Source organism: Microcaecilia unicolor, chromosome 12 (assembly GCF_901765095.1).
Source record: "Microcaecilia unicolor chromosome 12, aMicUni1.1, whole genome shotgun sequence".
NCBI classification, from domain to species: Eukaryota; Metazoa; Chordata; class Amphibia; order Gymnophiona; family Siphonopidae; genus Microcaecilia; species Microcaecilia unicolor.
In genome coordinates, this window is record NC_044042.1 from 44,444,092 (window position 1) to 44,458,569 (window position 14,478).

At 44.9% G+C, this 14,478-nt stretch overlaps 1 protein-coding gene across 5 annotated transcripts in view; it reads right to left on the reverse strand.

Annotated features, from left to right (window-relative positions):
* LOC115481617 (NXPE family member 1-like) overlaps positions 1-14,478 on the reverse strand; it is an 89,365-nt gene that overhangs the window by 23,072 nt on the left and 51,815 nt on the right. For 3 of the 5 annotated variants that reach the window (XM_030220899.1, XM_030220902.1, XM_030220898.1), the window contains exons 2-3: positions 8,476-8,647; positions 76-177 (exon numbers count right to left, since the gene is read on the reverse strand). In XM_030220899.1, the coding sequence (XP_030076759.1) occupies positions 76-156 (81 nt within the window). In that variant the 5' untranslated portion in view covers positions 157-177; positions 8,476-8,647. Of the gene's footprint in view, positions 1-75; positions 178-8,471; positions 8,648-14,478 lie in introns of all 5 variants that reach the window. The other 2 variants (XM_030220900.1, XM_030220901.1) reach the window with 2 other exon arrangements.

The window sequence follows — 14,478 nt, forward strand, 5'->3', positions numbered from 1 at the left end:
ACATCAATAAAATACGTCTTAGTACTGAAGATAGGTGGGTAAAAGATTTCTTTCTGAAAAGAAAAACTGTGATACCTTTCCAAATTTCCAATAGAAACTGAAGCTTAGAAACATACTCGTCAACACCAACACAGGAAATAAAGTTGTATACTTCATAGTGAATGAGTGTCATAGGTCCTATAGGAGATAAAAGACATGGTATGTAACAATAGTTAATGTTTGCAGTATGGACCTGTGCTATGATTCACTCAGGCCAACAATGTTGTAACTTCTCTTAAGCTTCCACAGTTGGCATAATGATTGGTGCAGTTGTCTGGGTTTTACACATCTAAGTGGAAGCAACACTTGTTACACTTCCCACCTTCATTTCCCGCCAAAATCTCCCCACTTCCCTAAGGAAACCTACACCCACCTCAAACCCCAACCAATCAGGTTTGAGATCTCACTATATAAATACAAACTGTAGCCGTCACAGTGTACCCCTGAAGAAAGCACAGCATGAGGGCTGAAACATCGATTCCATTACTCAAACGTGGCAAGACCTAGACAGCTGCGGACAATCAATCCTATACTTCACCTTTGGAGCACCACTGAAGTCTCCATGATACGGTGCAAACACAGGATGAAGTATTCTGTTATTAGTGTAAGACCACCTTAGCATGGTCTTTAACTTTCTATCTAGAGGGTTGTATATATTAAAAGGAAGACCCTATGTTCTAGACTCAGATAGATGGGGGCAGTGGTGTGCTGGAGCAGGCTCTCACAGCGCTCGCAAGAGCCGGTTGTTAATTTTTTAAGAATTTTTGGGAGCCTGTTGTTAAAGTAGGGCCCTCCATGGCTACTTTAACAACTGGCTCCCAAAATGTGGGCTTGGGCCCCCCTGCTGAATTCTCTTTTACTTTGGGTGGTGGGGATGCTGAGCCCTGCCAGCCAAGTAAATAGGACTACTGCTGCTCCCCGCTCCTTGTTTCCAGCTCTGGGCAGCAGGCTGGGAGTTCTCGAGCATGTGAGAGAAGTTCCAGCATGCTAGCTCTGAGCAAGACGTTGGGAGTGGTGGCAGTCCATTTATGGGCTGCCAGCAAAGGTATGCCTAGCGTGCCTGCACGAAGGGAGGGGAGGAGAGAGAGGCAAGTGTTGCTCCCCCACCCCCCCCCCACCCCGGCCACCCCTGGCCCTTCCAACTGCAGAGCTGGCTATGTCTGGAGAAAGAGCCTGTTGTTAAAAATTTACCAGCACACCCCTGGATGGGGGTAAAATTCTCCTCAACCACAGGACCCTATGTTCAGTGGAAAGAACTCACTCAATAAAGCTGCAAGTCCTGTCCAGTTTTGCTACATAAAGTGCAAAGACCCTGGATATTCAAAAGCAAATAAAAGGATAGTGGCAGGACTGCCATAAGTACATAAGTACTTTTTGATGTCCTAAATGTAACTGAATAGTTATCTGGATAGCAGAATGAATATCACCACTATTCAGTTCATTTTCAGGGATGCACATGCTTTGCCCTGGCACTCTGGACTGGATTCAGAAAATGGCATCAAAAATTTGGCACGGAATGGTATTCTATAATGGGCATTCTGGGATCAGCGCTCTTTATAGAATAGCATATAGTGCCGAGATCCACATCCAACTTTGGGCACAAGGTGTTACAACCAACTGAAACCAGGTGTAACCCCCTCCCCCAATTCTATAACACTGCATGCGTTCTGGTATGGAGAGGTTAGATCTGGGAGCCATCAGCTAGGGCCGCAGAGAGGGGGGGGGGGCAGGCGGGACAAAATTCTCTGGGCCAGGGCCTCCAAGGGGGGGCCTGGCGCCGCAGTCCCCAGTCTCACCCGCCCGCCCTCGGCTCTGTCGACATCCGCCCCCGGGCCGGGCCCCCTGCATTCAAATCACTGCGCCTCACCTTCACGTGAAAGCGCAGCAGCTCGCCTCCCTTCGGGCCTTTCCCTCCCCTGTGTCCCGCCCTCATCTGATGTAACTTCTGCAAGGGTGGGACACAGGAAGGGAAGGTCCGAAGGGAGGTGAGCTGCCGCTGCTCTGCTTTCACACGGAGGTGAGGTGCTGTGATTTGAATGCAGGGGGCCCAGCCGGTGGCGGACGGGGGGGGGGGGGCTGTCGGGGCCGGGGTGGGCAGGGGAGGATGGGGACTGTGGTGACCTCGGGGGGGGGAGGGGCGGCGGGGGGCCCGGCCCAGTCTCCTCAGCAGCCCTGCCATCAGCATAGAGATGGTACTGATCAGGTCCGAGCACCAAGGGAGGAGTGGCCTAGTGGTTAGGGTGGTGGACTTTGGTCCTGAAGAACTGAGTTCAATTCCCACTTCAGGCACAGGCAGCTCCTTTGTGACTCTGGGCAAGTCACTTAACCCTCCATTGCCCCATGTAAGCCGCATTGAGCCTGCCATGAGTGGGAAAGGGCAGGGTACAAATGTAACAAACACACAACAAACAAATACAGATGGAGAAAAGAGGAGGTCCCAAGACAGAGCCCTGAGGTACACTGACTGATAGTGGGATAGCAGTGGAGGAGGAATACCAAAGTATACACTGAAAGTGCAAAGGAAGCGATAAGAAGAAAACCAAGACAGAAATTATCCCATTAAGGGAAGCCATCTTTGACATCAATCTATATTTAGGCTTAGAAACATGCATTATAATTAGATTGCATAATACTGATTTGGAATTCCATGCTTTAGTGGATTGGCTGGTAGGGAAGCAGAAGCTGTTTTATCCCTTATGTTCAGATTGCTACAGTACAAAATTTTCATAATTAAAAAACAGGTTTAAAATATGTTGGTGAACTTGATTCTCTTGAACTGTTTTACAGGGAAAAGCTTTGTTCCCTGAGGCATTTTCAAATGTGTCCAAATTTATAGCCTTCTCAAACAATATTGTTTGTTTATTAAGGTGTCTTTCATAACAAATAACAAAAAAAGTGAATATGGGAACTACAAATAATTGGCAGGACAGAAGAGCTAAAGAGGAAAATAAGTATGAAGAGACACAGGGTTGTCCAAAATGCTATCGTCCCCTTCCTCCCCCATGCCTGCAGCTAGGTACTCCAGACCCCCAAAAGCCTGTGTGAAGAGATAAGTTTTGAGACCTGCCTAAAACTTCTTCAGAGGACAGTTCAGACCAAAGCGAGAAGGGCTATCAAGGTTCCATCAAGAAGGAGATGCAAAGAAGCAGCTTATCTAGCAGAATCAAGGTCTGGCTTGTGCAATGCGGAGAAACAGTATTTGAAGAAATGGAAGACAGTGGATAGGTACATGAAAAACAAGCATATACATATGGAGGGGCATTTTGATATGTCTAAGTCCGACGTTGGCTGTTTTGCTCAAAATGTCCAGAATCCAAATAGCAAATATAGCGATTTTCAAAACAGCAAAACACCTATTCTTTTTTTTTTTTCCAAAAATGGCCACTTGCTAGATGTGTTTGTGCTCTGTGTGTTATCTTTTGACCTATTTTGAAAAAAAAAAAAAAGTCTGAGTGAAAAACATAAAAAAATCAAGTCATTGAATGTAGGAGAAGCCAGCACTTAGTAGACTGGCTGCACAGACATCCAAGCAGAGTAATGGGACATCCTAGGAGGCACTGCAGTGGACTTCTCATAAAAGCTCCCAGGTACACATCTCACCATTACCCCCTTATATTGTATAGTGAGCCCTCCAAAACCCACCAAAAAATTACTATACCCAACTGTGTACCACTACAATAGCCCTTATGGCGGCAGGTGTCACCTATATGTAGGTACAGAAGGTAGGTTTGGGGGCTCACACTTTCCACCACAAGTGTAACAGAGTGGGATATGAGCCTGGGTCCCCATCTACACAGTGCACTGCACTGACCACTAGGCTACTCCAGGGACCTGCTTGCTGCTCTAATAGGACTGGCCATAAAATCTGAGAATATCATAGAGGCTGGTATGTACTATTTTGTTCACATCTTTGGGGGGTGGGAGGGGGTCAGTGATTCCTGAGGGAGTAAAGGGGGGGTCATGCCTTAATTCCTCCAGTAGTCATCTGATCAATTAGGGCACCTTTTCTGACTTAGTCATGATAAAAACAGGTCTAGACCAAAACACTGAAATTGTAGCCATGGACGTTTTGTTTTTGTTCCATTATGGCAGAAAAAAGTATTAGGAACATTCTAATCCCTCCCTGACACACCCCCTTCTAATTTGGATGCACTGCAGATTAACTGCAATGATAAATGTCTGCAAAATAGGTTTCAAAAATAGCGCTTTGAATGCTTTGGCAAGCAAAACGTCCATATGCTGCTTTATGCCACTTTTTAAATGTTTTATTTATTTATTTGTTGCTTTTGTATCCCACATTTTCCCACCTATTTGCAGGCTCAATGTGGTTTACAATTTTCTGTCATGACTTATGCCATTTCAGAGTAAAGATACAATTGGTAATGGATATAGAACATGGATGATAAAGTGAACAGTCAAGTAAAAAAGGGAAAAAAAACATACAATAGGTATCGCATATTGAACATGGATAACAATAAAATTAGGCAATTCAATACAGGGAGAAAATAATCCAATTGTTAAGTAAATGATGTTGAATTATGGTTCAATTATGAGTCATTATGGTATGTCATATTAAAGAGATGTGTCTTCAGTGCTTTACGGATGTTAATTAGGTTGTGAATTATTTTCAGGTCAAGTGGTAGAGCACTCCACATTTGCGAACTCAAGTATGAAAAGCTGGACGCATGTATTAATCTATATTTTAGACCTTTATAGCTGGGGAAGTGAAGATTTAGGAATTTCTCTCTCAAAATCAGCCCCATAGTAACATAGTAAATGACAGCATATAAAAAAACTGTATGGTCCATCTAGTCTGCCCAATAAAGTGCTTAGCATTGTACCTACTGCTCTATTGCCTTAGTTAGGGCTGTGCCTGTTGCTCTGTGCAAGTTACACCTTTCTATATCTTATTTAAATTATAAGGTTATAGATGACATAATGGGATACTAGTGCAAAAATGCTTTATGGACTAGGATAAGAATCTTAAAGCAAAGCAAAAGGCCACAGGAAGACAGTGGTTGTTAAAAAGCAGTGGCAATCGGGGAGAGGATATTAGATCACTCACCTGGGCAGATGCGAATGAGGGTGCTCTGACCCCAGACCCAGCAAAGTGTCTTTAAAAGTGGCAGTATTGTACCACATCGAAGTGGGTGACCCGGAGAGATAATCTGAGAGCAGGACTGGACTGTGAAATGGCAAACACTCAGAGGAAAGCAGTGGATCTACGTAAATCTGCTTTTGAAGGTCGGGAGAGCGCTGAGGAGGGGGGCAGCAAAATGGCGGTGGTGGCGGCATCACATCTCAGCTGTGCTGCGAAGGTGGTGTATATATGTGAAAGAGGAACTTCTGCAGAAACCTGGGAGCCCAGTAAGCAGCAAAGATGTTCAAGCGACAGTTTGGAGATTTTAAAGGAGATGTAACTGTACTAAGAACTGACATCATGGGGAAGATAAGCAAGCTTAAGAAGGAAGTGTGTGAAATCAGTAAGCAGCTTGATGAAACTGATTGTAAGTTAGAGGAGCAAGGAGAGGAAATGGGAGTGTGTGCAGGGCCAGTTGCAAGAAACTGGTTGCATCTGACAGACGCAAGATAATTAGAGGAACTAGAAACAGAATGAGGCATAGCAACCTGCTGATTAAAGATGCTCTCAAAGAGGAAAAATTAAAAAATTCTAAGTGGCCAGGACAATTTGAGATGCCCGGCTGAGCTCTGTCTTTTGGAACAAGAAAGCCCGACGATAAAACTGGACCAGGCCAGCAGAGTGCAAGGCAATCCACGGACAAATTCTCCCTGGGATATCATAATTTGTACGCATGATTATGAACTGGAGAGATTGCTAATTGCAATGGGGGGTGGGGGGGGGGGGGAACAGACTTTTAGTTGAGAAATCAGGATGTGGTATTACTCCCAGACTTGGCAGCAATTACTTTGCAAAAAAGGAGCACAAGTAAGGAGATCAGAGAAATTCCAGAAAGATGGCAGACCTGCCAAGTCTCCCGCATTCAGTGGGAGACTCCCGCTTTGGTGGGCCACCTCCCGCCAAAGCGGTGAAGTCTCCCGCTGAGATTTCATCGGCCGCCGCCGCTGCTTCTCCCAAGGCTAGCAGCGGCGCAAAAACAAAACAAAAAAAGCAAACGCGCTGAGCCGCAGCACTGCCTTCAGGCATGTGCTGTCAGTTCTGCGGGTCCTCTGCCCCCGGAACTCAAAGGTTGACGTCAGCAGGGCAGAGGACCAGCAGAGCCGACAGCGCATGCCTGAAGGCTGCTGCGGCCCCGCGTTTGCTTGCCTTTTTTTTTTGTCGTGGACAAAATGCATAGGCTGCATCGTGGTGGAGGGATCGGATGAAAAGTTGAAGCCATTGATTGGTCTCTGTAAGTAAGTAAATTGTAACCTCTGAGCTGCTGCATCCACGGTCGTCATTTTTATATTGTTGGTAGCAGTTTTTGTTATTTATCTCATTTAATTTTAAAAAATTGCTGGCTTGTGCAGTATACAGATGTACTCAGAGGAAGTATACAGTAATAAGGGAATAACTTTTCATAGGTAGAGTAGTAATTTGTTAGAAAGTGTAATCAGTGTATCATTTGGAGGAGCTGGTTATAGTTAAATTAGTGAAGAAATTTTTTTTTCTCAAGGTAAACGGCCTCTATGAGAATCAGGTGTTCAACATTCAGAGTTTCTATTTATTTATTTACTTTATATAATGTATATCCCATAATTAAACTTGAATTGGGTTGAAACCTGGGAGCACTTAAAATGTTTTTTTTCCCAATGCCTACAAAGTGGGTGGAGCCAAGACAGAATGGGCGTGGCTGGGGCGTGTACTAAAATCTCCCTCTCAAAAATCGGGACCCCTTGGCAGCTCTGAGATGGTGTAACATACCGTTGGGTCTTTCCATTTGGGCTCCTGTTTACTGTGGGCAGTGTCCATAAGGACAGTTCGACTAGTGAAGGAGTTTTTGAGACAACAGGAGACCTGGGCCTGGTGGAACAGGAGAAAGGGATCCATACCAGAGATGCCGACAATGGAATGGGAGGAAAAGCAGAAGGTGACTAAAGGCTGGAGGAGATGGCAAAAAGTATCAGTGGACAGTGAGAACTCTGGAAGCCCAAAGTAGGACATACCTGAAATGAGGTTGTTTACTTTTCCTCTCTTTGCTGCCCAGCTGGTGTTCCAAATCTTAAGTTTCTCAGCTAATTGACTACTGCTGACAGCATGTCTTCACAGTTTATGAGGAACTGTGCTGGTTGAATGAGGAGATATCTGATTGCAGGTCACTGTCCAGTAGGAAAGGGTATGGATAGGGTGGGAGTCTGGGTGGGAGTTTAGGGGGTGGGATGAGGATGAGGTGAGATAGAAAGGGTGTCTGAAATAGAGGGTCTTAGGGGGGTGGTGAGAGACGTTTGTCTCCTTTTGCATGAGAGCCTACAGTATGTGACAAACAGAACTGATCTTGGGGGAGGGGGGAGGAGATGGGAGATGGTGGGCAAGATAGGGGGTAGGAGGGAACTTGGGGGGTTGGTAGTGGTGCTCAGCATGGTGATGTGGGTGACTGGGGTGAATATGAATTACATCGTGGAATGTGAAGGGTTTAAATTCTAATTGTAAATGCATGCTGGGTGCGAAGGAAATCTGGAGGGTATGGGCAGATATCAATTTCCTGCAAGAGACACATCTTAGGAAGTAGGCTGAGCACTTGCTTTATCAAAATACTTCCCAATACAATGACTGGCAACAAACTGGCAGGCGCTATGGAAGGGGGGGGGGGGGGGGGAAAGGATCTTTTTTTCCCATGAACACCAAAGGGGTTGTATTCAAAGTGATTTAACCAGCCAGAAATGGCTCCTGGATGGTTAAATCACTTGTTCACGGCTAACCAGTCATATTTAGTTTCAGCACTTAACCAGCTAAGCAACTGCATAAATTGGACCACATAAAGTGAGTCCTATCCTTATGTGGTTCACCTAGCCAGTTCAGTGATGAATATTGCATTTAACCAGCTATGTGTTAGCCGCTCTATAAACCCGGAAATTCAATGCCAGAGCTCAGACATGCCCCGCACTGAATTTCCAGACATAAAGCTGGTAGCAGTCAGTAAAATGCTGAGCACCACTGGTTGAATATCTACCTCAAAATTGTTATTCTGAAACAAATTAATGATGAGGATGGTCGATTTGTTATCATGGAGGGTAAAATTGATGGGGTTCAGTAGTCCTGGTGTGTCTTTATGCACCAAATGAGGGACAGGGTACTTTCTCTGAAAAGTGGATCATTTGTTAAGCGTCAGAAGGAGGGGATCCTTATCCATGGTGGTGGGGAGGGAGAGGGTACATTTTAACACAAGGGCAAGGGAGGCACAGGAGGCGGTTAAAAAAATTTATTGAAGAATTTAAGCTACTTGATACTTGGAGATATAAGGAAAGAGAGACACCTACTATTCGGCTGTCCATAAATGCATTGACCTTCTTCTGGTGGACTGGGCATATATGTCAGAGCTGGAAAAAAGTGAGAGTGGAACCAAGGATTTGGTTGGATCATGCATTCCTATGGAAGACTTAAAGGTCATCGGGGGCAGATCAGCCAGACATGGTGGGGGCTTCATGAATCCTTATTAGAGAAGGAAGAGTATAGTCAGAAGGTTGTCCAGGAGATACAAGAATAGCTTAAGGCCAATAATAATGGGGAAGGTATCACAGCCATACTTTGGGAAGGATTTAGTGCATTCATTAGGGGGTGTTCTTATAGCGATAGGTTCCCACCACAAAAAAATAGCAAGAAAATGGGGAGCACAATCTAAGGAGCTAGTTACAAGAGCTGGAAGGGTGGTATAAAAGAGCAGATGGGACAGCAACCTATCAAGAGAGACAAATAGTAAGAGGGACCTGCAGGAGCTGGAAATTGCACAAATTAAACCTGGCCAAACAGATGTACTATGAACAAGGGAAAAAAGCTAGCAAGTTGTTGGTGACTAAACTGAAAGCAAAAAGACAGGACACCATGATATTAAAGATTAAAAATACCAAGGCAGGTGAGGCGAATATTGATATAAATGTTTTAAAGAATGTTAGCATTCTTTCTATAAAGCAGATGATAATTACACCAGCGGAAACCAACATTCTTGATAAAGACATTCAAGTGCAGGTGAAGAACAGGCCATGAAATCCTAAAATATGGTTTAAGGCAGATTATAAATTATAATAAATCTAAATGGGAAGTCCCCAGGTTTGGATGGCTACATGACAAAATCGTAAACAATATTTGCAGCACAATTTAGGACTAAATTCAATAATGGTGCCTAAAAATCGGTACTGAAAAAATAGCACTTAGTGCTATTCTATAAATGGCGTTTAAAGTTAAGCGTGCTGCCTTTTGTAACTTGTGTTGGTTCCCAGTGTTCTACTTCAGGTATGCTGCACTACTTCCCATCCCCATCTTTCTTTGCTGTATGTGGCTGTTGGTCCTTTGGTTGTTAGCCATATGCAGGATGCAGGAATTTTGGCTGATCACAAGCTCTGATAAGATCCTTGTTACTATGGGAGCACACCAGGGTCTTCACCAAATGTCTAGCAGTAGTCGCATGTTGCTACGCAGACTGGGAGTTCATGTGTTCCCCTATCTGGATGATCGGCTGGTGCAGAGCACATCAAGGGACAGTGCTCAGGAGTCCATGTTGCAATTTATTCAAATGCTAGAACTCCTAGGGTTTGTTTTAAACTACCCCAAGTCCCATCTGCTCCCTGTCCAACAATTGGAGTTTATTGGAGCCCTGCTAAGATACAGAACGAGCTTGAACATTCTCCCTGTGACACGAGCAGAACCTTTTGTCACCCTTGCTACTCAGGTTCAAGCCAGTCAGCAGATCATGGCTTGGCAGATATTGAGGTTGTTGGGTCACATGGCTCCTACCGTCCATGTGACACCCATGGCACATCTTCACATGAGACTTCCCAGTGGACCCTATCTTCCAATGGTTTCAAGCCATAGGGAACCTGGAGAATGTCATCCATATGTCCCTAGAGCTGGTTCGCTTTGCTATGGTGGCCAATTCGACTCAATTTGACTCTGGGACTCTCATTCCAAATTCCTCAGCCACGAAGGTGATGACGAAGGATGCATTCCGTCTGAGGTAGGGAGCTCATCTCGATGGGCTTCACACTCAAGTTGCTTGGTCAGCTCAGGAGACATACCACACATCACCTTCTAGAGCTATGGGCACTCTAGAACGCACTAGAGGCTTTCAAAGATCAGTTGGTCAATCAAACTTACTCATTCAAATGGACAGATTGCAATGTATGACACCAATAATCAGGGGGCACTGGATCATACATCGTGTTAGGTGGCCATTTGGATGTGACAATGAGAAGCCCATCAGGTCATGCTCATTTGGGCCACTTATCTGGTGGGCAAATCCAACAGCCCGGCCGACTGAGCAGGGTCATGCAGCCACACGAGGGGTCAATCAACATGGGCATTGCCGAGAGATCTTCTGAGTGTGGGCACCCCCTCGGATCTTGTTTGCCACTCACGTTAATCACAAAGGCCCTCAGTTATGTTCCAGGCTGTAGGCCCATGGCAAACTAGCATTGGATTCCTTCCTCTTGCATTGGTCTCCTCTATGCATATCCTCCTAAACCTCTCGTGGGGAGACCGTTGCTGAAACTCAAGGAAGGCCACAGGACCATGATTCTTATTGCTTCTTACTGGCCCCGGCAAATCTGGTTCCCTCTTCTTCTCCAAAGAACCGTGGAGCCTGGAGTGTTTTCCAACCCCTATCACGCAGAATGGGGGATCTCTTCTGCATCCCAACCTCCAATCTCTGGCCCTCACGGCCTGGATGTTGAGAGCTTAGAATTTGCTTCCTTGCATCTTCCTGAGGGTGTCTCCAGGGTCTTACTGGATTGCAGGAAAGATTCCACTAAAAAGAGTTATTCATTCAAATGGAGGAGGTTTGCTGTCTGTGTAAGAGCAAGGCTGTAGGTCCCGTTCCTGCCCTACACAGACCCTGCTTGAATACCTTCTACACCTTTCTGGCCTCAAGAATCTACTCTGTAAGGGTTCACATTAGTGCACTTAGTGCTTATCATCATCGTGTAGAGAGTAGAGCCTCTAGTTGTTCGATTTATGAGAGGTTTGTAGTTGACAAAGGCCCCCTGTCAAACCTCCACCTGTGTCATGGACCTCAATGTCGTTCTCATCCAGTTGCTGTTGGCTAAATGGTATCATCAGGGGGACAGTTTGTGCTGGAAAGGGATGTGGCAGAAGAGTAGTTTCTATCATCTATGGGGGGAACGTATAGAAAGTCAGATTTTTTTATGTTCAATAGGGGATATACTCAAGGAGGTTCTGGGGATGGAGAGGGTCCTCACTCCGCAAATATGTTTACAGAATGCTATGAGCTCAAGTCCAGCTCACCCACAGATAGATATGTGAAACTTGTCTTCTTTGCAGTGATGAGCTGTTTAGCTGAAGTCTGGGAAGCTCTCTTTTTGCCTTTGAAGGAAGTGGTACTTAAGAAATTGGCAGATATCTCTTTAATGGAGCACATTACTGCATATAGAAAACATGCAATTGCCAAATATAAAAGGCTGTAGGACCTCTTTTTAATACTGTATCATCATTTGTCTCCCTCTCTTTGGAATGGCCTTCCAAAAGAGATCAGACTTGAGAAATCTTACTTTCATTTTCGGAAACTTTTGAAAACCTTCTACTTTATCAATTATGTAGAACAGAATTTAGAATAATGGAAGAAAGGTTATAAATGGGCATCTGTAATATATATTAAATCAAAACTGTATTGTTTGTCTATGTAGATTATATTATGTATTTAATCTTGTATTTGCGGTGCTCTCCTGTATACTAAATCATGAGTTATACTGTTTTTCATCTTATGTAGCTAGTTTGTGGGTTTGCTGTGCTTTCCTGTAATGACTGGAGTTCTAATGTTGTCCAACCTGTACATATTGTATTGCTTCTTTTTATAAATTGTAAACCGTTCTGTCTTGCAGTAGCAATAAGATACGGTATATAAATTGACGTAAATAAATAAAATAAATAAATTACACACATGGGCTTTTGTAGGAGATTTTCTCTGTTCTGAACAGTTCATATCATTCTGTGTGAAAGGGGATATGCTGACCTAGACAGCGGAGGGGGGTTATTGGGGAAGGGAGGAGGAGGGGATTTAGTTTATGGAGTTCACAGAGAGTGAGGGGTGGGGAGTTGGTTAGGAAAGCATAAAACGTTTTGGTATTATGTTCATTTTGTTGTGTAGGTGAAGACTTTTCTTTGTATCCTTATTTATGTATGCCTTGCTCATTGCCCAAACCTTTGGTTTTTCTTGAAAATTAAAATTATAAAAATAACCCAAAAAACTGTGCATCACATCATCCCATGATCAAATTAGATGCATGACAGAGAACTCTAAAGTCAGTATTTTGGATAGTTTAGGACGGGCAATTCCCACTCTAGAGAACGAATACTGTAAACCAGGTTCTTTTCATATTTCCAAAGCTTCTGCAGTATTAGTCTTGTGTCAGCCCTAAGACATGGTCTGCCTTGGATCTGATGGCCAAAAGTATGAAGGGAACAGAATAAGGCAGTGGGGGTGGAAAGTTGTGTAATGCCATTCAGAAGTAGTCAATCTCCACATAAACAATCCTCCAGGCCAGTTTTTATCTGTAACACAAGGCTGTACTGCTAGTTAGACTTTACTTTCTGGGAAAGTTTCTAGAAAATACAACCATATATTTATTATGTATTGCATTTCTACCCCACATTTTTCCCACCAACTGGCAGGTTGCTTGTGATCTCTGCTTAGAGGTGGGCTTGAATCACCCAGGGCCCCTTTTACTAAGCCACGTAAGGCTCTACGTGTGCCCAAAGCGTCAAATGGACTTACCGCCCGACTAACCGTGTGACTCTTGCAGTAATTTCATTTTGGCGCATGTCTGCTACGTGCGTCTGAAAAATATTTTTTACTTTCGGGCGCGCGTAGCGGATGCGCGCCAAGTGGCATCTGACACATGGTCATTACCGCCCAAATTCTTTACTGCTAGGTCTATGGCTGGCAGTAAGGTCTCATACCCAAAATGGACGCACAGCAATTTTGATTTTGTTGCATGTCCATTTTCGGCAAAAATTTTAAAAAGGCTTTTTTTGTAGGTGCACTGAAAAATAATTCTGTGCGCGCCCAAAACCTGTGCCTTTGTAAAAGGACCCCCCCAGAAAGGAAGGAATGATGAAAACCAATGGGCATCCATTATTACAGGCCAAGATATATTCTACTCTGCTCATGAAAGGCTACTGTTATCAGCAACAAGAGGAAGCTGATAACAGCTGCTATTAATTGGGTTTCTACCAGAGGAGTAGCAAGGGGGAGAAGACATTTGTAAAATAGGCACCAGTGCGAGGCTGGAGGGCCAAGAGAGAGGGGAGGGTTAAAATCTTCATAGGCCTAGGTGGTCAGTAATTCAGATTTTTTAAGAGACTAAATTGGGGTGGAGCTGGGATGGGATGGGTGTGGCAGGTCAAGTTTAAATGCTAAGTGTCGACACCTGTACGAGCAGTAAAGGAGCAGTAGGGGCACTTTTGAATACAGCAGGGAAGGACCCCTTCACTATTTCACTTTTGTGCAACTTCACCAGCTGTCTCCCCCACCCACCCACCCACCCCACCATACCTCTCTTACTGATGATAATACGCACACTGAACATATTCCTTGGAATTATGTGCCAAAAAAAAGCACTGTAACAGAAATCCTGTGTTAATGGCAACAATAAAATGATTTGCTTATCTATGTTTCTGGTAGGTTGCCAAATGACCACCAGACCACCAAGCTGCAGATATTGTTGAGTTACAAAACATGCTTGGAATATGTATTACTAGGAAAAAAGGCCCGTTTCTGACACAAATGAAACGGGCGCTAGCAAGGTTTTTCTCGGAGTGTGTGTGTTTACAGAGTGTGTGTGAGAGTGAGTGTGTGATAGAGAGAGAGTGAATGTGTGAGTGTGTGCGACAGAGAGAGGTGAGACTGGGTGCGAGAGTGTGTGTGTGAGAATGAGAGTGTGTGCCAGGGGCCCCCTCCCTCCCAGTTCCAGGGTGGCCCCGCCCCCTCCCTCCTTCCCAGTTGCAGGGTCGGCCCTCTCCCCCTCCCTCCCAGTTTCAGGGTCACCCCCCTCCCTACCAGTTCCTGGGTCCGCCCGCCCCCCTCCAAGTTCCAGGGTCCGCCCCCCTCCCTCCCACCCAGTTCCAGGGTCCTGCCCCCCTCCAGCCACCCTGCGATGTTGAACTGCAAAATTAGGGAGCTGTGTAGTGTAATAAAACGCACCTGCAACATTGTGAAGCTGACTCCGTGGCTTCACTGAAGTGAAGGGTTCGTAAGGTTTGTCAGATTCGTCAGTCTGTCACCATCTCTCTCGGCCCCGCCCTCGCGCCTCTGA